We start from the raw sequence: 27,522 nt of genomic DNA, 5'->3' as shown, positions 1-27,522 counted from the left end.
GCTCTCTGCAGATTCAGGCAGTATTGCTGATTTTCTTACAATCAGGGCAGTTCACACCTCTCTGAGTGATAGGCTCAGGCTCTCTGCAGACTCAGGCAGCATTGGTTACATTCGGGAACGTTCACACCTCTCAGAGTGATGAGTTCAGCTCACAGCCAAGTGACATTTTGAAACTTTTCTTTGCAACCTTGAGGGCTAGAGATTTTTGGTTTTAATGAAAACAGGGATTCTGATAAAAACACGCAACTCCAGAAGCCAAGGCCCTGAGAATGGAATTAAATCGAGCCTCAATTCATTATCCAAACCTCTAAGGCCTCCCCAATAACCACACTCACCCCCAACACAACCCTTCCTTTCAATACCTCCATAACGACAACACTGACTTCCAAACTGTTGCCTGTGGAGGTTGTCTTTATTACATGCAGCCTGGTAGAAGGCAGAGGTTGTGATTGGTGTCCCCTGTTGGTCCAGGAGTACTGACCATGGAGGCAGTCCCTACCTCAAAGAGCTTACAGTCTGTTCAATAGATACATAGCATCTAGGGCTGGGGCAAGGGATTGGGGCGTGGGCCTACCTCAGACGGCTCCCGATCAGCGGCACAGCAGGGGTGCTGAGGCAGGCTTCCTGCCTGTCCTGGCACCACGAACCGTGCTGCACCCTGGAAGCAGCCAGCAGCAAGTCTGGCTCCTACGCGGTGGGGCGCAAGGGGCTCCATGCAGCTCTCGCACGCAGGCACCGCCCCCGACAGCTCCCATTGGCCGGTGCGGAGCCGGTGCTTGGGGTGGGGGCAGCGCACGGAGCCCTGTGGCCCCCTGCCTAGGAGCCGGACCTGCTGCTGGCTGCTTCTGGGGCGCAGTGCGGTGTCGGAACAGGTAGGGACTAGCCTGCCTTAGCCAGGCAGCACCGCCGGCGGGACTTTTAACGGCCCGGGTCGCCGATGCTGACCAGAGCTGCCGTGACCCAGCGCCTGACATTCCACGACCCAGTACCGGGTTGCGACCCACAGTTTGGAAACTACTGATCTAGTCTGACCTTCTGTATGGCACAGACCAGAGAACTCCCTCCAAATTATTCCTAGAGCAGAGCTTGTAGGAAGCCTCCACTCCTGATTTAAAAATTGCCAGGGATGGAGAATCCACCATGCCCCATGGTAAATTGTTCCATTGGTTAATTACTCTGTTAAAAATGTATGCCTTATTGCCACCTTTTATGCCTAAGGGACTGGGCGATCCAATCCCCATTAAAATTAATAGAGAGGGCATCTGAACCCCGTGGTTAGCTCTGAACCCTCCCCTCCCCTCCACACTCACATGGATCAAAAAGGCACGAGCAGTCTGGCTGGAAATCAAGGGATTATATCCAAGCGGTTGTTGAAATAAATGAGGCCCCTAAATATGTTTAACTCTCCTTAGTTGTACCTCTGCGCAGGAGGGAACATGTATGAAAGGAGCCACATGTGTGGGTTTTAAGGGGCGTTATAAGGGATGAACCGTGGCTAATACACACCCCAGGGCTGGGACATGTATGGAGGTGGGGAGGGGTGCATGGCATTCTATGCTGTATGGGTTCTCCGGTGTGTAATAAGGTGGGAGCGCCGAACAAAGCTCTTCCCGCACTGGGGGCATTTGAAGGGTCTCTCCCCACTGTGGATCCGCAGGTGGCTGGTCAGGGTGGATCCTTGAGTGAAGCATTTCCCGCAGATGGGACATTTGTATGGTTTCTCCCCTGTATGAACCGTCCGGTGCCGGATCAGCTGGGAGCTCCGGACAAACCCCCTCCCGCAGGGGCACCTGTAGGGCCGCTCCCCGGTGTGGGTGCGCTGGTGCTGCAGGAGGTGGCAGCTCTGAGCAAAGCCCTTCCCGCAGTCGGAGCATTTATAGGGCCGTTCCCCCGTGTGGCTGCGCTGGTGCCGGTGCAGGTTGGGGATCTCGTTGAAGCCCTTCCCGCAGTCAGGGCATTGATAGGGTCTCTCTCCCGTGTGGGTCCGGCAGTGCAGGGTGAGCTGGGAGCGCCGCAGGAAGCCCTTCCCGCAGTCAGGGCATTGGTAGGGGCGCTCCCCCGTGTGGGTGCGCTGGTGGCGGATCAGGTGGGAGCTCAGGCCGAAACTCTTCCCGCACACGCTGCAGCTGTAAGGGCGCTCCCCGGTGTGGGTGCGCTGGTGCTGGATCAGGGCCGAGCTCTCGCTGAAGCCCTTCCCACAGTCAGGGCACCGGTAGGGGCGCTCCCCGGTGTGGGATCTCTGGTGTCGGAGGAGCCGGGAGCTCCAAGGGAAGTTTTTCCCGCACTCAGGGCACGTATTCGCTCTCTCCCCCGCCTGGGTTCCACAAGACACCAAGTCATATTCAGCTTCGACACCAGCTCTGGATTGACTCAGTTTCCCTGCCGGGGAGGCTCCCCATTGCCGTTCCACCCCATCGGTGTCTCCCCGCTCGGGGCTCTGGGATGTCCTGGGCAGCTCCGCTCCTGCAGGCTCTTTCTGCTGGGGGATCTCCTCAAAGCTCCCACTCGCCATCACAGCACCTGCTGGGAGAGAGAGAATCCAGCCGGGGCTTGTTCCCTGTGCCAGGGAGAGAGGGGGCAGCAAAGGGGTTTGTCGCTGAGCAGAAAACCTGATGGGCAGGAAGCGAATCCCCCAAACCCTTCCCAGAGGGGAGAGGAGGGGCCAGGGCTGCCCCAACATGCCAGCTGAGCCCTCTGAGAAAGGTTGGGGGAGGGGAGGGCTCCTGCCGGGATGGAATCTGGGAGTAACAGCTGCTGTGAGGACAGGGACCTGCGGGGGACGATACTGAGATGAGACAGAACTGGGGGGCTCTCTGCAGCTTTGCTGGGATCCCAGCTGTTCCCTTCACTCCCGGACGGTCTCTAAGCTGGTGTTGCTCATCCCTCACCTGTGTGGGCGCCTCTCAGGATCTCCCTTTCTTAGGAGCCCTGGAGATCCGGGACCCTCGGCTCTTCCCGTCGCTCCATCGGGGGATCCCGGCTGGGTCGGGGAATCCTGCTCAGGAGAAGGAAACAGGCGAGACGGGGCTCAGTGAAATTTCCCCCAAGGGCTCGGTACGGAAAACTGCTCATTGATTTTAACCCGGGCCCCGCTCTCTGCTGGGGGCACACGGGATCCGCCCTGTGGGGTGACGGTCCCTGTGCTGCTGGGCCTGGGGGCAGCAGGGCTGATCCCCCAGAAATCTAAGCAGGGAAGAGCCCTGAGCCGTAGCTGCCCCGGGTCCATCAAAGCCCGTCGAGCTCCTGATCCCCGAGGGGCAGCGGCGCCTCACCCAGCGAGATCAGAGTCTGGTAATTCTCCTGCATGACGTCCCTGTAGAGCTGCCTCTGCCCTTCGTCCAGGAGCCCCCACTCCTCCCGGGAGAAATACACGGCCACCTCCTCGAACCCCACCGGTGCCTGGAACCACCGGGGCAGGGACCCCAGCCACGGTCCCCAGCACTAGGGCTGGGGCAGGAACTACTTTAGGATAGGACTAGGATGGGGGTGGGGTCTTGTGCTTTTAGTGCGGCCCACTTTGCAAAGGTCTCTGGGAAATGGAGTCTCCCTTTGCAATGCACCAGGGTTGGCTGTTTGTTTGGGGGCATGCTGGAGATTGCAGACTCACCCCCTCTTGAATATTCACGAAGGGGCGGAGAGCTGTTACCTTTGTTCAAGACAGTCTGTTTTGCTGAAAGATCTGTTCTGGTTCAAGCACGAATTAATTCCGGGTAGGGTGACCAGACAGCAAGTGTGAAAAATCGGGACGGGGGTGGGGGCTAATAGGAGCCTATCTAAGAAAAAGACCCAAAAATTGGGACTGTCCCTATAAAATCGGGACATCTGGTCACCCTAATTCCAGGCAGGTCTCTGACCTGTTATACGGGAGGCCAGACTAGATGATCCCAATGATCCTTTGTGGCTTTAAGATCTATGAATCTCTCCACTAGCCTGGTAGGTGCAGGGAGGCCCAGGGGCAGGGTTGGGCACCGAGAATGATTAGCAGCCAGAACAGACTGTCATATGGAGTGAGACTGGAAAGCCAGGGGCTGGTTAGCCTAGAGAGGGGAGGAGTGAGAGGGGACCCGATAGATGAGCGAGATAGAGACAGTAGCTTGGGATCTCCTGTGCCACAAGACCATCAGAGAATGGTCAACGGACTTGAAAGGCAACACATTTCAGAGGAAGAACTTTCCGACTGCAGTCCCAGCCACGAGACAGGCCTGCCCAAGGCAGACACAAGGTGGGAGAGGGAAAGAGGCGCAGAGAAGGGAATGACTCCCTCAAGGTCCAGGAATACCCAGTCCCATGCTAGTACCTTCTCCACCACAAGATTGCACACGTCTGTTTCTCCAGCAGGCCCTACTCATTACACACATCATGGGCTCCCTCTTTCCTGCCATTCCCTGGCTGAAGTTCCCTGTGTGCCACCCTCCCAAACCCTCTATTTCGGGGACTCCCTCCTTCTCCCTCATGCCAGGGGCTCTGTGTGTCCCCCATCCCCCCCCAAGCCAGCAGTTCCAACTTATTTCCAGTAGCATGTGCTGCAGCAGGACAGGCCTGGATCTTTACAATGGTTGAGTTCAGGTGTTATTCCAGCAGCCTCTCACCACTTTCTGGAGGAACCCAAGTGAGAGAAAAGAATTGGTGACTGTTAACAACTGATATCCCTGCCAAACTGGAGCAGACTTTCCAGGACAAAGAAAAGGCACTTCTCTAGCCCAAGGGCTTTCCCTCTGCCGTATTTCAGAACTCTGCTACAAACGAGAGAGGTGTTAGAGCTTCTCAAAGAAAGGCTGCAAGAGCATTTTATAAATCAAAACATGGACATTTTTGTTATTTTAATGTTTCAAGCCTGGTTACACCCAGAGGGACCAATCAAGTGTGGGATCCCATTGTGCTAGGCATTGTATGTATTGAAGAGACAGGCCCTGTTCCAAAAAGCTTTTTATATATTATACACCCCTCTACCCTGATATAACGCTGTCCTTGGGAGCCAAAAAAATCTTACTGCATTATAGGTGAAACCGTGTTATATCGAACTTGCTTTGATCCACCGGAGTGCGCAGCCCCAACCCCCCGGAGCGCTGCTTTACCGCATTATATCCGAATTCGTGTTATATCAGGTCGCATTATATCACGGTAGAGGTGTATATAAAACTAGGCTTGGCAGAATTTTTAAAAATAATTTCAACAGATAATATCAATGTTTATTTTTAAGCATTTATTTTTATCTCTTTAAATTTTCACAGTTGCCGGAAATTAAGTCGGGAGTGTCAGATAATTATTTAATGATAGCAGATGTTGAGATTCAAAAAAATAAAGTTTTATAAACCATTAAAACCAAATTGTCAGCATCACATGTCAAAATATACAAAGTCAATATCCTGACATCACCCCAAATCCTACCTGTTTTTTACGATTCATTCACTAGTCCATTTGTAACAGGCTTATTTTCAGTCACTGGATTTTGACTCCAAGAAGTTCTAAAGCAGCATTTTTCTTACTCTGCCTATCTGTAAATGTTGATTATCACGGGAAATATTTTGTCATTGGTTTGTGTGTGCATGCTGAAATTGACATTTACTGACTAAAAAAATTATTCCTTCCAAGGCTTTATGTAGATCCACAGATTCTAAAGCCATTGTGGTCATCTAGTCTGACCTCCTGTTTCGCACAGTCCATAGAGCTTCCCCAAAATAATTCCTAGCGCAGAACTTCCAGAAAAACATCCCATCTTGATTTAAAAATTGTCAGTGATGGAGAATCCACCACAACCCCTGGCCAGTTCTCCAATGGCTAATTACTCTCACCATTAAAAAATTATGCCTTATTTCTAGGCTGAATTTGTCTGGCTTCAAATTCCAGCCACTGGCTAGTGTTAGATCTTTCTCTGCTAGACTGAAGAGCCCATTATTAAATATTTTTTCCTATGGAGTTACTTATAGACTGTGATCAAGTCACCCCAAAATCTTCTCTTTGTTCAGCTAAATAGATTGAGCTCCTAGAGTCTGCCACCATAAGCCTTTCCAATCCTTTAATCATTCTCGTGGCTCTTCTCTGACCCCTCTCCAATTTATCAACATCCTTCTGGAATTGTAGGTACCAGAACTGGACACAGGATTCCAGCAGTGGTTGCAAAAGTGCCAAATACAAAGGTCAAATAACGTCTCTACTCCCACTTGAGAGTCCCCTGTTTATGCATCCCAGGATTGCATTAGATCTTTTGGCTACAGCGTCGCAGGGAGAGCTCATGTTCAGCTGATTATCTACCATAACTTCCAAATCTTTTTCAGAGTCCCTGCTTCCCAGGGCAGTCCCCGATCCTGTAAGTCTGGCTGACACTTTCTGTTCCCAGATGTATACATTTACATTTAGCCGTATTAAAACACAGGATGAACAAGGCACTAGTAGTCTCTTATTTCCAAACCCTGCATGGGAGCCAAGTGATCAAATAAATAACCCCCCCAAAATGTTTAATGCCAACATTCAAAATCTCCCTAACCACATCCCTGAGCAGGAGTGAAGGAACGCGTGTGGATTCTCTGATGGGCAATAAGGTTTGAGCTCCGGCTGAAGCTCTTCCCACATTCAGGGCAGTTATAGGGGCGCTCTCCCGTGTGGGTGCGCTGGTGTTTATTCAGATCAGAGCTGCCGACAAAGCTTTTCCCGCAGTCGGGGCATTTATAGGGTCTCTCTCCCGTATGAGTTCTCTGATGGGTGATAAGGTACGAGCTCCGACCAAAGCTCTTCCCACATTCAGGGCAGGTATAGGGTCGCTCCCCAGTGTGAATCCTCTGGTGCTTAATAAGAGCAGAGCTGTCGACGAAGCCACTCCCGCAGTTGGGGCATTTATAGGGTCTCTCTCCCGTGTGGGTTCTCAGGTGTCTATCGAGCCTGGAGCTCAGGCTAAACTTCTTCCCACACTCAGTGCAGATGTAGGGTTTATCCTCTGTGTGGACTATCCGGTGCCGGATGAGGTGAGAACTCAGTGAGAAGCTTCTCCCGCAGACGGAGCATTTATAGGGTCGCTCTCCCGTGTGGGTGACTTGGTGTCTAATAAGGTGTGAGCTCACACGGAAGCATTTTCCACATTGGGGACACTTATAGGGTCTCTCTACTTTATGGATCCCCTGGGGTGGGCTGAGAGAGTGGCTTTCTCCATAATCAGGGCGTTGGTAGGGTCGCTCCCCTGTGTGGATTCTCTGGTGCTGCTTCAGGTTGGACTTCTGGTTGAAGCTCTTCCCACAGTCAGGGCATTTGTAAGGCCGCTCTCCAGTATGGACCATCTGATGCTGGAGTAGGCGGGAGCTCAGAGAGAAGCTCTTCCCACAGTCAGTGCATTTATAGGGTCGCTCCCCCGTGTGGATCCTCTGATGCTGCATGTGATTGGACCTCTGACTAAAACTCTTCCCGCAGACAGAGCACGTGTAGGGTTTTTCTCCCGTGTGGGATCTCTCGTGGCGGATGAGCATAGAGCTCTGGGTGAAGCTTTTCCCGCATTCGGGGCATTTATAGGGTCTCTCTGCTGTGCAGATTCTTTGCAAGCCAAGGAGCTTCTTAGAACATTCTTCATCAGTGGGTTCTCCCTCTGTCTTTCCCTGCTGCTGTCCTCTCCTTCCCTGGCTTTGGCCAGCGTCTCCCTGCTCAGGGCTGTGGGGCATCCCTTGCAGCTCCGCCCCCACAGGCTCTTCTTGCTGGGGATTCCTCTTCCTGGTCCTGGAACCTGCTGGGAGAGAAAGAGAATCCAGCCGGGGCTCGTTCCCTGCTGGGGAGAGAAGGGGCAGCAAAGGGGTTTGTCACAGAGCAGAAAACCTGATGGGCAGGAAGCGAAAACCCCCAAACCCTTCCCTCACCCTGGCAGGGAAGATCCTGGCTACACCCAGTGAATCGTCGGAGTTGTTATAGGCCTGGGCATCAGTGGAAGGCATCTACCCTGCCCAGAAGCATCATTTATACCACCCTCCATGATGTCGTGGCTGCAGGCTCAGAAATCTGGAGGGTTTATGCAAGTGAGCCAATCCCCTAATTTCCATACAATTATGCAAACAAGACAATGAATAGAAAATCCCCGCAAAAATAATAATATTTTTTAAAAGGGATTCTCCCCTCTCTCTGTAGTCCCCTCTCAAGGTTTCCCTGACATCACTCCCTTTGGTTCCCCACCTTGCACAATGTAATACCTGGCCAGAGGGACATGGCCTAGAATGTAAGTCTCCATGCACTCCTGTAACCATAGAGATGGGGTCTAGAGAACACGTCTCTCTAGCCCGCCTGTAACCACAGAGATGGGCTTAGAAGAATGCATGTCTCTTCGGCCCACTTGTAACCACAGAGCCAGGGCTTAGAGCGCATATTCCCAACCCTAACCCCAGTAAATAGCGATGGGACTCAGAGCACAAATCTCCTTGCCCAGCCAGTAACCGTAGAGACCCAGCTTAGAGTGTGCATCTTCCAGGCTCAACCATAACCATAGAGACTCTATCTAGAGCATGCACTTCCCTGGCTCCCCCGTATCCAAAGAGATGGGGCCTAGAATGTGCATTTCCCCATGCCTGCATGTAACCATAGAGCAGGGCCAAGCATGCACATCTCCCCAGCTTTGCTATAACCATAGAGATGGGGTCTAGAGTGCGCATCTCCTTAGCCCCACTGTAACCATAGAGACAGGGCCTAGAGTAGGGTGACCAGATATCCTGATTTTATAGGGACAGTTCCGATATTCAGGGCTTTTTCTTATATGGGCACCTATTACCCCCCACCCCCATCCCGATTTGTCACATTTGCTATCTGGTCACCCTAGCCTAGAGTGCGCATCTCCCCAATTCCGCTGTACCCATAGAAACGGGGCCGAGAGTGCCTGTTTCCCCATCACAGTGTGACTGGCCCAAGAGTGGAGAGGGGTGAGAAATGCTTTGGGGGTGTTTAATTTTGTTTGTAGTTTTGAGCTTTATGGAGGGGGCCCAGGGAGAAGCCCTGGGATCTGCTACTCTGTGAAAGAAGAGTGTGATTTTGCTAGGTTCTGTTTAATTTGGAAGGACTTTGGGGTGTATTGACAGGAGTGTTGTGTGTAAGACACAGGAGGTAATTGTCCTGCTCTACTTGGCACTGGGGGACACCCCAGCTGGAGAACCGGGGCACAGTCTGGGCACCACATTTTAGGAAAGAGGCTGTTCTTTGGACTCTGAAGAGAGTCCGGAGACCAGCAACAAAAACAATAAATGGTTCAGAAAACCTGACCTATGAGGAAAGGTTTAAAAAAAACTGGGCATGTTCAGTCTTGAGAAAAGAAGACTGAGGGGGGGACCTGATAACAGTCTTAAAATATGCCAAGTGCTGTTATAAAAAGGACAGTGATCAGCTGAAAGTAGGACAAGATGCAATGGGCTTAATCTGTAGCAAGGGAGCTTTAGGTTAGATATTAGGAAAAACTTTCTAACTCTATGGATAGTTCAGAGGCAACATGTTCCCGGGCTGGAGTTTGTGGAGTCCCCGTCATTGGAGGTTTTTAAGAACAGGCTGGACAAACAGCTGTCAGGGATGGTCTAGGTCAGGGGTCAGCAACCTTTCAGAAGTGGTGTGCCGAGTCTTCATTTATTCACTCTAATTTAAGGTTTCGCGTGCCCGTAATATATGTTAATGTTTTTAGAAGGTCTCTTTCTATAAGTCTATAATATATAGCCAAACTATTGTTGTATGTAAAGTAAATAAGATTTTTAAAATGTTTAAGAAGCTTCATTTAAAATTAAATTAAAATGCAGAGCCCCCCGGACCGGTGGCCAGGACCCGGGCAGTGTGAGTGCCACTGAAAATCAGCTTGCGTGCCGCCTTCGGCACACGTGCCATAGGTTGCCTACCCCTGGTCTAGGTTTACTTGGTCCCACCTCAGCGCAGGTGGATGGACTTCCATTTTTATGATTTTGCTGTGGGACCAGGGGGAAGTGGGTGAAGGGACTGTGAAGAGGCCAGCGTGGGGCCTGACCAGTTACAGCTGGACTTGGATATCCCAGAAGGGCACTGAACTTGAAGTGTGACCTGGCTTGAGGGCTGAGTCACCCAGAACACCACCATGGCAAAGCCAGATCAGCCGACAAAAGGGGGTGCTGAAGCTAGACGAATCCCTGTCGTGTCCTGACCCCAGAGGGGCTTGGGTGGTAAGTGCACCCCCATGACACTCCCCGTAGCCCCAGAGACGGGGTCTAGCAGCACCTTCCCTGCACATGCACACCCAGCTCTTCCCCGCTTGCACACGTGTGTGCACCCCCCGTCTCCCCATGCACACCCATCCTCTCAGCCCACCACCTGCACACACTTCCTCTCCTCCCTGTGTGGATGGAAAGTGAGTGTGTGTGTGTGAGAGAGAGAGAGAGAGAGTGAGTGAGGGGGGCAGCGTTCAGGGAGATGCTGCTCAGGGAGGACAGGGGATTGTGGAGAATTTAAGGGTCTCTTGGAGATGCGGGGGGTCTCCAGCTGTTGCTGGTGGGGATGGAGAGGCAGAGCTCAGCACTTAGGGGCGTGGGAGGAGCAGCTGGCCCCACTGCCTTTATCGTATGGGGGTGGTGGGGTTCCAGGGGCGGTTCCCTCAGGAACCCAAGGGGGTGGGGAGGAGTCCTGAACTGAAGCCCCCCCCGGGGCACCTCCGAACCCCCCGATCCCCGAGGGGCAGCCGCTGCTCACCCAGCGAGATCAAGGTCTTGTCATTCTCCTGCATGACGTCTTTGCAGAGCGGCCAAGCCCCCAAGGGGGAACCACCAGGGAGCTGCCGGTGTCTGCTGCTCCAGCCACAGTTCCTGCCCCAGCAGCCCTGGGGACTAAGGGGGTGGGAACGGGCTGGGGGTGGGAGCCTGTCCCACGTTTAGTGCAATCGCCGTTGCAAGGGACTCTGGGAAATGGAGTCTCCCTTTGCAATGCACGATGGGCAGGGCTGGCCATTTAATCGGGGCATGCTGGAGAGTTCAGAGCCACCTTCTTCTGCATATTCATGATCAGGGCGGGGAGCTGTGGGCGCATGGTAGGGCTCGGGAGCCCCGGAGGGCTGGCATGGGCTGGGGCAGGGGATGGGAATGGGAATGATCAGTAGGTAGCTTCTCGTGCGAGTGGAAAGGCAGGGAGGGGACTGGTTAGTGTAGGGCAGTGATCTCCAACCCTTTTTATGCCCAAGATCACTTTTTGAATTTAAGGGCAACCCATGATCTATTCCTGACCCTTCCCCAAAGCCCCAGCCCACTCCCTCCATCCCCCCCACACTCGCTCTCCCCGATCCTCACTCACCTTCACAGGGCTGGGCAGGGGGTTGGGGTGCGGGAAGGGGTGCGGGCTCTGGGCTGGAGCTGAGGGGTTCACAGTGTGGGAGGGGGCTCTGGGCTGAGCCTGGGGCAGGGGGTTGGGGTGCAGGAGGGGGTGAGGGGTGCAAGCTCTGGGAGGGGGTTGAGGGCTAGGGCAGGGGGTTGGGGTGCAGGAGGGGGTGAAGGGTGCAAGCTCTGGGAGGAGGGTGAGGGCTGGGGCAGGGGGTTGGGTTGCAGGAGGAGGTATGGGGTGTTGGCTCTGGGAGGGGGGTCAGGCTGGGATTTGGGGTGCAGGAGGGGGCTCAGGGCTGGTTTGTGGGTGCTGGCTCTGGGAGGGGGCTCAGGGCTGGGGGTGCAGGAGGGGGTTCAGGGTGCTGGCTCCAGAAGGGGCTCAGGGCTGGGGGTTCGGGTGCGGCCTCCCACCGGGCAGCATTTACCTCCAGCAGCTCCTATTTGGTGATGCAGCGTGGTTGCCGCTAAGGCAGGCTCCCTGCCTACCCTGGCCCCATGCCACTCCCCCACTCCCAAGGGTCGCCAGGAGGGCTTCAGCTTTCTTGACCACAGATGCTGTTCCAGGAAGAAGGGCTGCTAAGCAGAGATGGGGTCCACCTATCGAGGAAGGGGAAGAGCATATTTGGCTACAGACTGGCTAACCAAGTGAGGAGGGTTTTAAACTAGGTTAGAAGGTGGCAAGTGACCAAAGCCCACAGGTAAATCAAAAACATGGAGACCTGGGAGAAGGTTGGGGATTTGCGGGGAGCATGGGCTGTTATAGGAGGGATAAGGGAGAGACAAGACAGAACTGGGGTGGGTGAATGCCCGCTTCATCAGACGCAAGTAATGGAAATCTCCAGAGGCAGTATAAATCAGTCTGGAGATAACGAGGTTAGTTCAATCAGGGAGGGTGAGGTGCTCTGCTAGCAGTTGAGGTGTGAACACCAAGGGAGGAGAAACTGCTTCTGTAGTTGGATAGCCATTCACAGTCTTTGTTTAATCCTGATCTGATGGTGTCAAATTTGCAAATGAACTGGAACTCAGCAGTTTCTCTTGGAGTCTGGTCCTGAAGTTTTTTTGCTGTAAGATGGCTACCTTTACATCTGCTATTGTGTGGCCAGGGAGGTTGAAGTGTTCTCCTACAGGTTTTTGTATATTGCCATTCCTGATATCTGACTTGTGTCCATTTATCCTCTTGCGTAGTGACTGTCCAGTTTGGCCAAGGTCCCTGGAAGGGGGAGGGGGCAACCCGCCACAATACCTAATAAATAATGTACAGCACCAAGCACAGTGCAGTCCTGCTGCCTGACCAGTGCTCCTAGGTGTTACCATAATACACCTAATAAATAATGTACAGCACCCACCACAGTGCGGTCCTGGAGCCTGACTGAGACTCCTAGGTGTTCCAATAATATGTGCTACCTCTGACTGGTCCATCTTCTCTATGGACCCCCTGATGTAACCCCCATACGGTCCAGGACCCATGCACTGTGCTTCTCCCTCCAACTCTCTCTCTCTCTCTCTCTCTCTCTCACACACACACACTTACTTCTTCCATGTAATAAAAGAGAGGGTTGGCCACAGCCTGATGATCCACTCAATTTATTGTGAGCTGATGGCGCATATTGATGCCACCAGCAGGAGGAAAGAGGGCATGACAGAGAGGTAGCAGTGCTTGTTTTTACCTCTCAGACTCTCAGCCTGGTTGAATGGGACCTGAACCAAGCAGAGAACATAGGGCAGTGGAAACCCAGAGGTTGTGGGTTCGAGCCCTATAAACAGACCAACCAAGGGAATATGGGTACATAATCCAGTGATCCTCAGGCTGGCTGTAACCTGTGCTAACAGGGTGCCTATGTCCCTCTCTAACAGCTAAATGATGGGTTTGTCAGTGCCTCGCAGGCAACATGTCCTTTACTGCAGACAGGAGGGAGGCATAGGTCTAGGAAACAGAGGTACTAGGTTCAATCCCAGGTGGGGAGAGGTGAGACACAATGTAGTAATGTGCCCCATGAGGGCTACCAGGCCAGGATCCCAGCTGGCTCCATAATCCGCCACTGCAGACCCTCAGCCTGATGTGGTGGCACATCCCTCCAAGGGCCACTGAGGTTTGATCAGTGACCCCTATCCTATAGGGCAGTGGGTTTCAAGCACTCGGGGCATCGGTAGGGCCTCTCCCCTGTGTGGATCCGCTTGTGCTGCAGCAGGTTGGAGCCACGGCTGAAGCTCTTCCCACAGTCGGGGCAGCGGTAGGGCCGCTCGCCCGTGTGAGTGCTCTGGTGCTGGATCAGGGCCGAACTCCAGCTGAAGCTCTTGCCGCACTCCCTGTAGTGGTAGGGGCGCTCTCCGGTGTGGCTGCGTTGGTGCTCCAGCAGGTGGGAGCGCCAGCTGAAGGCCTTCCCGCAATCAGGGCATTCGTAGGGTCTCTCCTCCAGGTGTGCTCACCGGTGGGTTAGGAGGTTTGTGCTCTGGCTGAAACCCTTTCTGCAGTCGGGGCAGTGGTAGGCTTGCTCCCCCTGCTGCATCCCCATAAGGACCCCGAGTGCCCACAAGCCTCTTCCCTCCTGGAGATCTCTCTGCTGCCACCCTGGCCCGTTGGCATCTCCCCACTTGGCGCTCCGGGATGTCCGTTGCGGCTCTGCTTCCACAGGCCCGTCCAGCGGGGCTTCTCCTCACCTGCTGTCCTGGCACCTGCTGGGAGTGAGGGAACATACACAGATGCGAAGGCCAGAAGGGACCATGGTGATGACCTAGTCCTGTGTAACTCAGGCTGGAGCATCTCAGCCAGCGACTCCTGCATCTAACCCAGCTTCTGCTTTCACCAGAGCAGAGCTTTTAGAAACACCCCCAATCTTTCCCAAAAGACCCCAGGTGATGGCGAACCCACCAACGCCCTTGGTAACGTACCCCAGTGCTTCATTCCCCGGCTCGCACCTTATTTCTAGTCTGAATGTGTCTCGCTTCCGCTCCTAAAGCTTGCTCTGTCTTTGGCTGCTAGATTGAAGAGCCCTCTGCTCTGAGCGATCTCCTCCCCACAGAGGGACGAGTGGCATCAAGTCACCTCCTTTTGGAAAAGCCTAATTGATTGAGCTTCTTTGGGGCCTCAGCTGGAAGCAGGTTACCCAGACCTCACATCCTTTTCATGGCTCTTCTTTGAACCCCCTCCACTTTCGCAATGTCCTTTCTTGAAGGGTGGATACCAGAACTGGACACAGCCTCCTGTAATGGTCATTGCCCTAGGGATGATTTAGTGGTCCTGCTTTGAGCAGGGGGTTGGACTAGGTGACCTCCTGAGGTCCCTTCCAACCCAAATCTTCTGATTCTATAGAGGTGATACCCCCTCCCTGCCACTACTGGGTTAGTTCCCTGTTTATGGATCCAAGGATCCTGTTACCATCCTAGCCAGAGCATTGCACCTGGAGCTCAGGCTTTCTCTAGGTTTCCATCCAGCCCCCTTAGAGGGTCCCTACTTCCCAGGATACAGCCCTGCTCCCCCCATACCCACGGGTCTCTGACGTGTGCGGGCACCTCTGGGGATCTCCCTTTCCCCGGATCCCTGGAGATCTGGGAGCCTCGGCTCTTCCCCTGGCTCCATGCGGGGCATCGCAGCCGGGCCGGGAATCCCCCTTGGTGAAATCTCCCCCCAGGGCTCGGGGCAGAGAACGCGCCGGGGCTTGACCAAACCCCTTCCCGGCCCCAGTCCCTGCTGCCCCTCAGCTGCCCCGACCCCCACCCCACACTGCCTCCCAGCTGGCTGCTGGGGCGGGGCTCTCCAGTCCCAGCCGGGGGTCAGCTCCGATCCCCTTGTGGCTGCGGCCGCTTCCTCCAGGCAGCGATTTCTCCTGCTGTTTCTCTCCCTCTCCCCTGCCCCCGGGGTCCCCACTCACCGCCTGGCCGGGGCGATTCTCGCCTGGGTTCTGTGGGGCGGCAGATGGGGACTGGGCCCTGCGCACACACGGGCTGGGAGCCTGGGATGCTGCTGGGACAGAAAGGTCCCGGCGCTGTCACAGCCCCGCTCATCCCGACTCCGCTCTAGTCCTGGGCGCTTCTGAGCTCTGTTTTTAACCCAGGGATTTGCCGGATGCAGTATTATGAAAAGGCTCCTAACACGGAGGGGCTGGGCTGGTCAGATATCGAGCCCCTGGGGAAGACACTACAGACTAGACCAGCGTGGGGAGCAATGGGGTGCCCTCTCCCCAGGGGATGTGCCCAGGGAGGGGTACCAGGCAGTAGATTTCCCTGTGGATGCTCTCTCGAGATTGGAGAGAAAACACATGGGATCAGAATTACAGGCCCCCTTAAGGGCTCAGAGTCCTGTGTCCCAATTAATGTGCCCTTGTTTGTCCCACTGTGTCAACCCCCACCCATGGGTCCATTCTCCAGGAACAGCTGGAGCGCGGAACAGGTGGAGAAGTATCACAGCAGACATGGAGAGCTCCTCTCCATAAAGGTGTTCTCGATCTCAAATTAAACCCATCCCCCAATCAAAGTCTCCTCTTCTGTAGTTCTGCTGGAGACCTCCTGGGAGGCCCCAGGGATGTGGGGTAGGAGCTGGGACTGAAGGACTCTGACATATCGCTCATTTCAGCTCCTGAAGTGACCTACACTCTATGCTAGCGGGTCCCACACTTTGTTTCTTCTGTTCGCTCTGTTCATTGTACCCACAGGGGCTCCTCCAAGGCCAGAAGGGACCATTGTGATCATCTCTTCTGATCTCCTGGATAACAAAGGGCAGAGACCTGCTCCAAAATAATTTCTAGAGCAGAGCTTTTAGAAATTCATCCAATCTCCATTTAAAAATGGTCAGTGATGGAGAATCCACTACGACCCTCGGTAAATTGTTCCAGTGGTTAATTATTCTCACTGTTAAAAATTTACGCCTTATTTCCAGTCTGAATTTGTCTAGTTTCAACTTCCAGCCACTGGATCTCTGCTAGACTGAAGAGCCCATTATTAATATTTGTTCTTCATGTAGGTACTTACAGACTGGGATCAAGTCACCCTCTAACCTTCTCTTTGGAAAGTTAAATAGGTTGAGCTCCTTGAGTCTGTCACTATTAAGGCAGGTTTTCTAATCCTGTAATCATTCTTGTGGCTCTTCTCTGACCCCTCTCCAATGTATCAACATCCGTCTTGAATTGTGGGTTTCAGCACTGGACACAGGATTCCAGAAGTGGTGGCACCAAAGCCAAATGCAGAGATAAAATAACATATTTACTCCTACTCAAGACTCCCCGGTTTGTGCATCCCCCACAAGCTCCCTGTATACCACCCTCCCAGCCCCCTCTACTTCAGGGACTACCTGAACCTTGGCCCTATCCCAGGAATTCTGTGTCCCCCCGATTGCCCTCTCTTCCCCATTCCAGGGGCTGTGTGTGTCCCCCCATCACTCCCATGTCAGGGGCTCTCTGTGTCCTCACCAGCTCCCTCTTTTCCCCATGCCAGGAGCTCTGTGTGTCCCCCATTTATCCCCAACCAGTTGTCTGATTGACAAACAGAGAAATGCCGTGGAGTTGAGGGTAAGGTCTCATTTTGCTTAGCCAACAGGCCTGGGTTGCGGGACGTCACTTCCAGCAAGGATAAAGCAGCACAAGGAGGAGGCGACAGAGTCATTTGTAAATGACGCTAAAGCTTCCCACTTCATTAGTTATTTCTATTATAGCCACACCCACAGGCCCACCCCAGATCAGGGCCCCATTGTGCCAGCCACAGCACACACCCAGAGCAAGGACAGCCCCTGCCCGGCTCACAAGGGAAAACAGAAAGGGCAAGAGGGTAAACTGAGGCACAGAGACGGAAAGGGACTTGCCCAAGGACACACAGCCAGTCAGTAGCCAAGGCAGGAATACAACCCAGATTTGCTGACTTTGAGGACCACGTGGCCTCTTAGTCTTAGTTCTTCCTGCCTTGATACGTTTATGTGAATCCTTCATTTTGTGTCTCTATCACACTCTGCCTCCCACAGCTGGGCAGACAGGGGTGAGGGATTCGTAGAGTTTATAGCCAGAAGGGACCATTCTGACCACCCGGCCTGACCTCCTGCATAACCCCGGCCAACGAACCTCACCGCGTGATTCCTGCAGCCAGCCCAGAACTTCTGGTGGCGCTAGAGCGGAGCTGTTACAGTCGTCCAGGCTCGGTGTGTAAAGACTCCAAGTGATGGGGAATCCACCACATCCCTCAGTGAGTTGTTCCAGTGGTTAATTCCCCCACGGCTAGAAATTCACACCTTATTTCCAGTCTGAATTTGTCTCCCTTCAGCTTCCTGCCACTGGATCTCATTTAGCCTTTGGCTGCTACTCTGAAGAGCCTTCTGCTATCAAAATTCTCCTCCCCATGTAGGTACTGGGATCCAGTCATCGACTCATCTTCTCTTGGATAAGCTAAATAGATCAAACCTCTTTAGTGGCTCACTACAAGGAAGGTTTCCCAGACCTCACATTGTTCTTGTGGCTCTTTTCTGAACCCTTTCTAATTTGTCAACACCCTTTCTGAAGGGTGCATTCCAGAACTGGACGCAGCCTTAGGGTTACCGTATTTCCACAATCAAAAAAGAGGACACTGGGGGAGGGGGGAGCCCCGCCCTAGCCCTGCCCCACCCCCATCCACTCCTTCCCACCCCGACTTCCCCCTTCAGAACCCCCAACCCCCCCCTGCTTCTTGTCCCCTGACTACCCCCTCCTGAGAACCCCCCCAGCCTAACTGCCCCCCTAGGACCCTACCTGTCCCCTGACTGCCATGGGTGGCAGGTTTTTAGAAATTTTGGTGGTGCCCAGACCTGCCTAAGGCTCTGGGAGGGGGGTTGGGTGGGGGAGGAGGTCTGGGGTGCAGATCCTGGGCTGGGGATTAGGGTGCAGGAGGGGTGCAGGTTCTGGGATAGAGTTTGAGTGCTGGGTGCAGGCTCTGGGCTGGGGCAGGGGGTGGGTGTGCAGGAAGGGGTGAGGGGTGCAGGCTCTGGGATGGAGTTTGGGGGTGAGAGGCGGTGCAAAGGGAGGGGGTGCAGGCTTTGTGAGGGAGTTTGAGGGCAGGAGGGGTGTGTGGGAAGGGGGAGGGGGTTTGGGATGGAGCTTGGGGCTAGGAGAGGGTGCAGGGGTGAGGGCTGTGGGTCTGAGGATGAGGGGTTCATGATGAAGGAGGGGGCTCATGGCTGGAGCAGAGGATTAGGGTGCAGGGGGATGAGGGCTGGGGCTGGGGATGAGGGGTTTGGGGCGTTGGAGAGGCTCAGGGCTAGGGTGGAAGGGCAGGGTAAGGGCAGCCTGCCTTGCCATTAGTGGCTGGGGGGCACTGGGACCTTGGGGCAGCAGACAGCAGTTGCTGCGGGAGGCAGGGTAGGAATGGGCACAAGCAGGCAGGGGAGAGGGGCGCATTGCTTTCTTTCGGCCAGGGACGGGGGAGGATCTGCGGGGGGAGGATGCGCGGAGGGGGGGTGGCAGGTGGAGGCCGGGGCCCGCTCCAGGCAAGGCCGGGGGAGAGACCCAGCTCCAAATATTGCTGGAGAAGAGCCCCCGGCCCTGGATATTGCTGAAGCTCGGGCACCACAAAAACTATAACCTGCCGCCCCCCCACCCCATATTCACACCCCCACCCCAGACAGGCCTATCCAACCCTCCCCCTGCTCCCTGACTGCCCCCCGGGACTCCCCTTACTATGCCCATGCCGGTCAGATGCTGGTTCCACGTGTAGTCAAAACTCGCTGCAGGCGGGGCTGTTTGTGTTGTTACACCCACTGGGCTGCAGGGGGGGGGGAGAGGGGGGGAAGCAGGGGAGGGGCTCTGGCTCCTGGAGGCCAATGGGAGTGATGCAATCGGGCCCAGCCGCCCAATCACCACGCCGCACTCTGCATGGAAGGGAGGGAGGGAGAGGAGGGGAGGGGGAAAAATCCCGGATTTTATAACCTTGTTACCAATTCCTCCCGGATGGCTATTTAAAGACACAAAAGCCGGACATGTCTGGGGAAATACGGACGGATGGTAACCCTATGCAGTCTCCTCCAATGGTCTCCCCAATGCCGCATACAGAGGCGATACTCCCTCTCTGTTTCAGAGTAGCAGCCAATATTCCCCAGTTTATAGAATGAAGAATCACATTACCCTCTTAGCTAGAGCATCACACTGGGAGCTGATGGTCAACTGGTTATCCACCAGGACCCGTAAGTCCTATTCAGAGTCACTGTGTCCCAGTATACAGTCCTTCACCCAGTAAATGCAAATTCTCACACATTCCTGAATGTACAGCATTGCATTTGGCTGTGTTAAAACACATCTTGTTGAGACGATCCCAGTTATCCAAGTGATCCTGGTTGGTCTGTAGAACTGCTATGGCCCAGGCCCAGCTGGGTACCAGAGAGCCATCAACCACTGCCCCCTACCTAGTGTGGACACTCTGGTGTCTCTTCAGCTGGGAGTTCCGTAGGAAGCTCTTCCAGCACTGGGAGCATCTGTAGGGTCGCTCCCCCGTGTGGATCCGCTGGTGCCGGATCAGGAGGGAGCTCTGGTTGAAGCACTTTCCACACTCGGGGCATTTGTATGGTCGTTCCCCCGTATGGCTGATCTGGTGGCGGCTGAGGCTTGAGCTCTGGCTGAAGCTCCTCCCACATTCAGGGCATTTATAAGGTTTCTCATCCCAGTGGATCCTGCGATGGGTGAAAAGGTTGGAGCTAAGGTTGAAGCTCTTCCCGCAAACCAGACACTTGTAAGGCCTCTCGCCGGTGTGGATCCGCTGGTGCCGGATCAGGGCTGAGCTCACCCCAAAAGCCTTCCCGCACTCCCCACACTTGTAGGGTCTCTCGTCCATGTGGATGCGTTGGTGCTGGGCCAGGAGGGAGCTGTGGCCAAAGCTCTTCCCGCAGTTGGCGCAGCTGTAGGGTCGCTCCACCCAATGGAGGCGCTGGTGCTGGAGAAGGTTGGAGCTCACACCGAAGCTCTTCCCACAGTCGGGGCATTTGTAGGGTCGCTCCCCAGTGTGGCCGATCTGGTGCTGGACAAGCTGGGAGCTGAAGTGGAAGCTCTTCCCGCACTGGGCACATTTGTGGGATCTCTCCCCCGTGTGACTCCTGCGATGGCGGCTCAGGTTCGAGCTCAGGCTGTAGCTTTTGTTGCACTCGTGGCATTTGTAGGGTTTCTCTGCTGGGATGGAGGTCAGCTGGGCGAGATCATTAGGTCTCTGCCCCGGGGGGGCTCCCTGCTGTTGTCCGACCCCACAGGCATCATCTCCCTGCTTGGGACAATGGGACATCCCATGCAGCTTTACTCCCACAGGGCCTTCCTGCTTGGAGTTGTCCTCCTCTGTCCTGGCATCTGCTGGGAGAGAGAGAGAATCCAGGGGGTGAGAGGGGATAACAAAGGGGACTGAGCAGGAAACATGAGGATAAGAAGCACCCCCCCCCCATCCTTCCCTGAGGGGAGAGGAGGGGCTGGGGCTGCCCCAACATCCCAGCTGAGCCCTCAGAGAAAGGCTGGGGGAGGGCTCCTCCGAGGGGTGGGATCCGGGATGTGCCATGAGGACAGGGACCTGCTGGGGACGATACACAGGGAGGGGAGACAGACCTGGGGGGCTCCCGCTGGCTTGGCTGGGACCCCAGCTTTTCCCTTCGCTCCCAGCCGGCGTCGCTCATTCCTCACCTGTGTGGGCGCCTCTGGGGAGCTCCCTTCCCGGGGAGCCCTGGAGATCCGGGACCCTCGGCTCCATGCGGGGGATCGCGCCCGGGCCGGGGAAGGAAACAGGCGAGACGGGGCTCGATGAGATGACCTCCCGCGAGGGCTAAGAGCGGAGAACGCGCCTGGGCTTTAATACCAAACCCAGGTACCCCTCGCCCCCGTCCCTGCTGCCCTCGAGCGGGCTGGGCTGGGGGCACCGTGCGGGGCTCAGCTGCACAGACCCACCCGCGCTGCCCCGAATCGGGCTGGGGGGGGGGGGTCTCCGTCTCCCTCTCCGCCTTCGGCTCCGGCTCCCTCGTCCCACCAGCGCTTCCTCCAGGCAGCGATTTCCTGCCTCTGCTGCTGTTTCTCTCTGTCCCCGCGCGGGGCTGCAGACGGGGACTCGCCCTGCGCACACGTGGGCCGGGAGCGGGGCTCGGGACCCAGATGTCCAGGATGCTGCTGGGACAGGAAGGTCCCGGCGCTATCACAGCCCCGCTCATCCCGCCTCCGCTCTAGTCCTGGGCGCTTCCGATCTCTATGATTTTAACCCAGGGATTTGACGGATACAGTAGTAGGCAAAGGCTCCTAACATGGAGAGACTGGGCTGGCCAGATATGGGAGCCCCTGGGGAAGACACTACAGACCAGACCAGCGTGGGGAGCAATGGGGTGCCCTCTCCCTAGGGGATGTGCCCAGGGAGGGGTAGCAGGCGGTAGATTTCCCTGAGGGTGCTGGTCTAGTCTTTCTCTTTCTAGAGATTGGAGAGGAAACGGATGGAATCCGAATTACGGGCTCCTTGGGGTTCGGGGTCCCGTGTCTCAGTTAAAGTGCTCCGGATCCACGCTGCCTAACGCCCCTCCCCCCCCCCCCCCGAGTAACCTCTGCAGGAGGAAATCAGCTGCTTTTAGGCGAGGGTCCATTTCAGATGGAATGTTGGGGTCTAGCCGTTCCATGGGGGTTGGCTCTGGTGGTTCTGTGGCAGCTGAGTGGAATGTCGGGGCCTGGAGGTTCGGTGGCAGCCGAGAGCAGAGTGTTGGTGTTTGGAGGTTCCATGGCAGTCGGGTGGAATGTTGGGCTCTGGAGGTTCTGTGGCAGTGGAGGGGGGGGTGGGATGTTGGGATCTAGAATCATAGACTATCGGGGTTGGAAAGGACCTCAGGAGGTCATCTAGTCCAACCCCCTGCTCAAAGCAGGATCAATCTCTAAATCATCCCAGCCAGGCCTTTGTCAAGCCTGACCTTAAAAACCTCTAAGGATGGAGATTCCACCACCTCCCTAGGTAACCCATTCCAGTGCTTCACCACCCTCCTAGTGAAATTTCCCCCCCTACTATCCAACCTAAACCTCCCCCACTGCAACTTGAGACCATTACTCCGTGTTCTGTCATCTGGTACCAGTGAGAACAGTCTAGATCCATCCTCTTTGGACCCCCTTTCAGATAGTTGAAAGCAGCTCTCAAATCCCCCCTCACTCTTCTCTTCTGCAGACTAAACAATCCCAGTTCCCTCAGCCTCTCCTCATAACTCATGTGCTCCAGCCCCCTAGAGGGGAAACGCTGCATGTCCCATTCCCGGACCTGAGAACAGAGGGGATAGTTCCTGTCTATATAATCCAGGAGAGGCTCTTCTGGCGGCTCATCTCTGGGTCCCTCAGATTCCGGGGAGCCTAGGGCAGAGCAACAGACATGATCCGAGGCTGCAGGGACCAGTTTACAAGGGGAGAATAAAGGAACCAGCTCAGCAGGGGCTGAGGGGGGGATCTGTGAAAGAGGGTGGTGCTGGGATCTGTGGGTTTGAATCCCAGTCTGGGAGCCTTTGCCTCCCTTGGTTCGGGAACAGAGGAAATCCCCAGCTGCAGAGAGACGGCTCCAAGCCCTGCCACTTCTATTGTTAAAGGATGAGATAAAAATCCCCCATCAAGCCCCATCCCTCTTTTCATGGCCTCTTGTAGAAAAATGCCACAGACTCAGTGGGGTTGAGGCTGGAGAGCTGAGAGATGTGACAACTACGGTTTTTAGCTATTTCAGTGGAAAGAGCAAGGTTTAAAATGATAACACACAGTCTTTTCCTCTCAGGTGTGCCTTAAGCATCAGAGTTTATTGGAAACAGACAAATGCAAAAACAACAATCAACTAACCATTCAATGGGACCCAGTCAGCATGCCCCTCCCACTCCCACCAAAGTGCTCAGGGAGCAGAAGGCAGAATTTTGGTCAATACAGAAGTATAATTTCACCAGCATCTGCTCCTTCCACGGTCTAAGGTACTGTATCAATAGAACTTTAAAATCATGGAGCTGGATTATGATCTCAGTGACCCTGGCATAAATCCAGCAGCACCCCACTCAATCACTGGAGTCAGGCCTGCATTCTGATCTCAGTCCCAGTGGTTTAAATCCAGAGTAATCCTGTTGACTTTCCTGGAGTCCTTCTGGATTTACTCTGGCCCTTTGAATTACTGGGTTTATGTGTGAGAGACCCATTGTAACAGGACTGAGAGTAACTCACTAGCAGCCTGGATAAAAAACATAGATCAGAACCTTTGTGTGTTATCCAGCAATTGAACATGGCTCTTAAAGGAACAAATAATAATTGTTAATAAGACCCATCAGAATCCAGCCCTAACTCCACTGACATCAGAGGGGTCACATGGGATTTACATGGGCGTCGAGATCAGAATCTACCCTTAACGCTGATGCAGTCAGGGGTTACGGACATTGATCTAAAGATCCCACATCTTTTTATCTAATTTCCTTTTAATATTTTCCAGGAACCACAGCACCACCCAACATAATCAAGATAGACAGACTACTCCAGCATATTCCCTTCTTTCCCCCCAGGGCTGTATCCCAGCGTAGCTGGTCCCTGTGGATAGACTAAGTCCAGCCCCCCTGGACAAGAGCAGGTGAGCTTAATCCAACTAATTAAAGATGGCTGGGCTACACCTGGGCCGATAAAGGGCTGCTATTAAGTGGCTAGAGGGAGGAACGACTGAGACAGGCTGAGCCCTGGAGCGGGAAAGCCACACTGCAGTGGAGCTACTTCCTGTGGTGGGTCCCTGGAGCAAGGGGGGCTCAGGGAAGAAGCCCTGCCACTGTATAAAGCCATGGTACACCCACACCTTGAATACCGCATGTAGTTCTGATGGCCCCATCTCAAAAAGCTATGCTAAAAATGGAAAAGGTATAGAGAAGGGCCACAAAAATGATTAGGGGGATGGAACAGCTTCCATGTGAGGAGAGATTAAAGAGACTGGGACTGTTCAGCTTGGAAAAGAGAAGACTAAGGGGGGGGGGTAATACCTATCTCATAGAACTGGAAGGGTCCTTGAATGATCATTGAGTCTGGTCCCAAGTATCACTCTCCCCCCCCTGCCCCCGATCCCTAAATGGCTCCCTTAAGAATTGCACTCACAACCCTGTATTTAGCAGGCCAATACTCAAACCACAGACCTATTCCTATGAGAGAGGTCTATAAAATCATGGTGTGGAGAAAGTGAATAAGGATGTGTTATTTACCCCTTCACATAACCCAGGAACCAGGGGTCACCCAATGAAATGAAGAGGCAGCAGGTTTAAAACAAACAGAAGGAAGTACTTCTTCACACAGCGCACAGTCAACCGGTGGAACTCATTGCCAGGGGATGTTGTGAAGGCCAAAAATATACCTAGGTTCAAAAAAGAATTAGCTAAGTTTAGGGAGGATCGATCCATCAATAGCTATTAGCCAAGATGGTCATAGATGCAATCCCATGCTCTGGGTGTGCCTAAGCCTCTGACTGCCAGATGCTGGGACTGGATGACTGGGGATGGATCACTTGATAATTGCTCTGTTCTGTTCATTCCCTTTGAAGCACCTAGCATTGGCCACTGTCAGAAGACAGGATACTGGGCTAGATGGACCATGGTCTGACCTAGTATGACCGTTCTTATGTAGAGGTGGCTGAAACTGGGAAACTGCCAGGAACAGGGGTGCCCGAGACCCCGGGGTGGGGTGGCCCTGAAGCCTGGGGCCAAGATTAAGTTAAGGCTGTTTCCTGTTCTGTGTGCTAATCTCTGTGAAAGAAATGGACCTCCTTGAAAAGACTGGGTGTGGCAGGGCATGCTTTAGAGTTGGGGACAGTGCCAGCACGCTGACACACCTTGAACAAGGAAGCCTCCTCCAAAGTGTCCATTAAGCTGTGATGAACATGAGAATGTTGGTAAATACTTATATGATTGATATGCATGCACGCCTCAGTTTCCTAGCCTATGATATACTGCCAGAGAGTCCCCCTGCAGTCCTGTCAATTTCCCTCCCTCGAGAGTCCCCTCCCCACAGCTGAGATGCATCTGCTTGGTGTGGGTCCGCTGGTGCTTCATGAGGGCAGAGCTGTCTCTGAAGCCCTTCCCGCAGTCGGTGCATTTGTAGGGCCGCTCACCGGTGTGGGTGCGCCGGTGCTTGTTGAGCTTGGAGCTGTCAATGAAGCGCTTCCCACACTCGGTGCACTCGTAGGGCCGCTCGCCACGGTGGATCCGCCGGTGCTGCATGAGTGACGAGCTCTGGTTGAAGGTCTTGCCGCACTCGGGGCAGCTGTAGGGTCTCTCTCCGGTGTGGATGCGCCGGTGCTTGATGAGGTTGGAGCTCTGGCTGAAGCTTTTCCCGCAGTGGCCACAGCTGTAGGGTTTCTCCCCGGTGTGGATGCGCCGGTGCTGGCTCAGGTTGGAACTGCTGCTGAAACTTTCGCCGCACTCGGCACAGCTGTAGGGCTTTTCGCCCGTGTGGGTGCGGACGTGCTGGGCGAAGGAGCCGAGGCTGAAGCTCTTCCCGCACTCGCTGCAGATGAAGGGCTGCTCCCCGATGTGGGTGTGGTAATGCTTCACCAGGGTGTAATTGCGGTTGAAACTCTTCCCGCACTTGCTGCACTGGTAGGGCCGCTCGCCCGTGTGGATGCGCTGGTGCTGGAAGAGGTGGGAACTCCGGATGAAGCCCTTCCCGCACTGGCCGCACTTGTAGGGGCGCTCCCCGGTGTGGATGCGCTGGTGATCAATGAGGTTGTAGCTGAGGACAAAGCACTTCCCGCACTCGGTGCACTTGTAGGGCTTCTGGCCCGTGTGGATGCGCTGGTGCTGGACCAGGTGGGAGCTCTGGCTGAAGCTCTTCCCGCAGTCTGAGCAGCTGTAGGGGCGCACCTCAGCCTGGGCTTGGATGTGCTCTGTCACCACCCTGATGTCCGTGTCATCCAGAGATATCACCTCTGTCTCCTGCTGCCCTCCAGTCCCGCTGGCCTCTCCCTGCTCAGCGCTCCGGGACATCCCGCGAGGATCCCTTCCTGCAAGCCCTTCCTGCTCGGGATTATCCTCCTCCATCCCAGCACCTACTGGGGAGAGAGGGAGAATCCAGGCAGGCTCGTTCCCTGTGCCAGGGAGACAGGGCACAAAAGGGAGCAGAAAATCTGAAGGGCAGGAAATGAATTCCCGGAAAGCCTTCCCCACGGGCGAGCGGAGGGGCTGGTTCTGCCCCAATGGCCTGGTTGAGCCCCCAGGGAATGGCTGGGGGAGGGCTGGGCTCCTCCCAGGGATCAGGCAGAGTGGGTGGGAGCTGGGAATGATGCCTGCTGTGGGAACAGGGACCTGCTGGAGATGACACTGAGTGAGACCAGACAGAACTGGGAGGTCTCCAGGCAGCTTTGCTGGGATCCCTTCACTCCTGTAAATTGCCAAACTAACCTAAATTATTTGATGCCAATTTTGCCACTTCAAGTCTCCTCCAGCTTTGTGGTTCACTGACACCAGCATTACGGGTTTGGGCTGCGATTCTCTGGCCTTGGTTTGGCAGGACGTCAGACTAGCTGACCAGCGCGGCCCCCTCTGGCCTTCCCCATCTATGGCTCTAACATGGCACCCTGGGGCTCTGGCTGTTAGTTCATGGAGAGTCCCCGAGCCCACGACACTCCTTTGTCACCTGTGCAAGTGACGGCCAGTGTCTCCCTTTCCTCGGTGCCCTGGAGATCCCGGACACACGGCTCGTCCCCGTGCTCCATCCCGGAGATCAGGGATCAGGAATCCTGCCTGCAGGGGAGCAAAGAGGGGAAGTCCTGGTTTGATAAATTACCATTAAACCCTTCAAAACTTCCCCCCAGGCAGCCCGGGGTTGGGTCCTGTGGGCTCAGCTCCATAGACCCCCTCCCCCCGCTGCCCGGGGGTGTCTCTGGTGCCAGCTGCAGTTCGGGGAGCCCCGATCCCCTCCTCCCTGCAGCCCCTTCTTCCAGGCAGCGATTTCCTGCCCCCTGCTGCCGTTTCTCTCCCTCCCCAGAGCCGCCTCTCCCTGCGCCTCAGCTCACCGCCCGGCCAGGCCATCCCCTCGGCCCTCAGCAGGGACTCACCTCTGGGCACGCAGGGGGACGGGGGAAGCCGGCCTGGGAGGGACCCAGGTGTCCGGAGGCCGGGACAGGAAGGTCCCTGCGCTGTTACAGCCTAAGCCAGCACCGGCTCCGCTCTGGGAAGCTGGAGTTGAATTTCTCTATTATATTAACACTAAACTCTCCAGTCTGCAGGAAATGGTTTTTTCTCAAGTTCCTTCCGTCCCCCATCCCTGTTCCCTAAAGGACTCAGAGAACAATTCAGTTACCTGCCTGAGGAGATCTGGGC

The 27,522-nt window shown here is 54.9% G+C and overlaps 2 protein-coding genes across 2 annotated transcripts; both read right to left on the bottom strand.

The window, feature by feature from the left end:
- Positions 1-391: 391 nt before the first annotated feature.
- On the bottom strand, positions 392-11,196 carry LOC122172129 (zinc finger protein 345-like). Its single transcript, XM_065594457.1, has 3 exons — positions 10,657-11,196; positions 6,530-7,747; positions 392-2,244 (listed from the first exon to the last, which is right to left on the bottom strand). Exons 1-3 carry the CDS (start codon positions 10,688-10,690, stop codon positions 1,553-1,555), a joined length of 1,944 nt encoding a protein of 647 aa, XP_065450529.1. The 5' UTR covers positions 10,691-11,196; the 3' UTR covers positions 392-1,552.
- Positions 11,197-12,841: 1,645 nt separating this feature from the next.
- LOC103306736 (zinc finger protein 883-like) lies at positions 12,842-27,496 on the bottom strand. The gene is made up of 5 exons (XM_065594460.1): positions 27,258-27,496; positions 26,837-26,943; positions 25,212-26,288; positions 19,627-20,383; positions 12,842-13,952 (listed from the first exon to the last, which is right to left on the bottom strand). The coding sequence occupies exons 2-5, from the start codon at positions 26,913-26,915 to the stop codon at positions 13,931-13,933; spliced, it is 1,935 nt and encodes a 644-aa protein (XP_065450532.1). The 5' UTR covers positions 26,916-26,943; positions 27,258-27,496; the 3' UTR covers positions 12,842-13,930.
- Positions 27,497-27,522: the final 26 nt, after the last annotated feature.

The sequence above is a fragment of the Chrysemys picta genome, chromosome 4, assembly GCF_011386835.1.
Source record: "Chrysemys picta bellii isolate R12L10 chromosome 4, ASM1138683v2, whole genome shotgun sequence".
Lineage (NCBI taxonomy): Eukaryota > Metazoa > Chordata > Testudines > Emydidae > Chrysemys > Chrysemys picta.
This window is presented reverse-complemented; position numbering and strand designations above follow the sequence as displayed.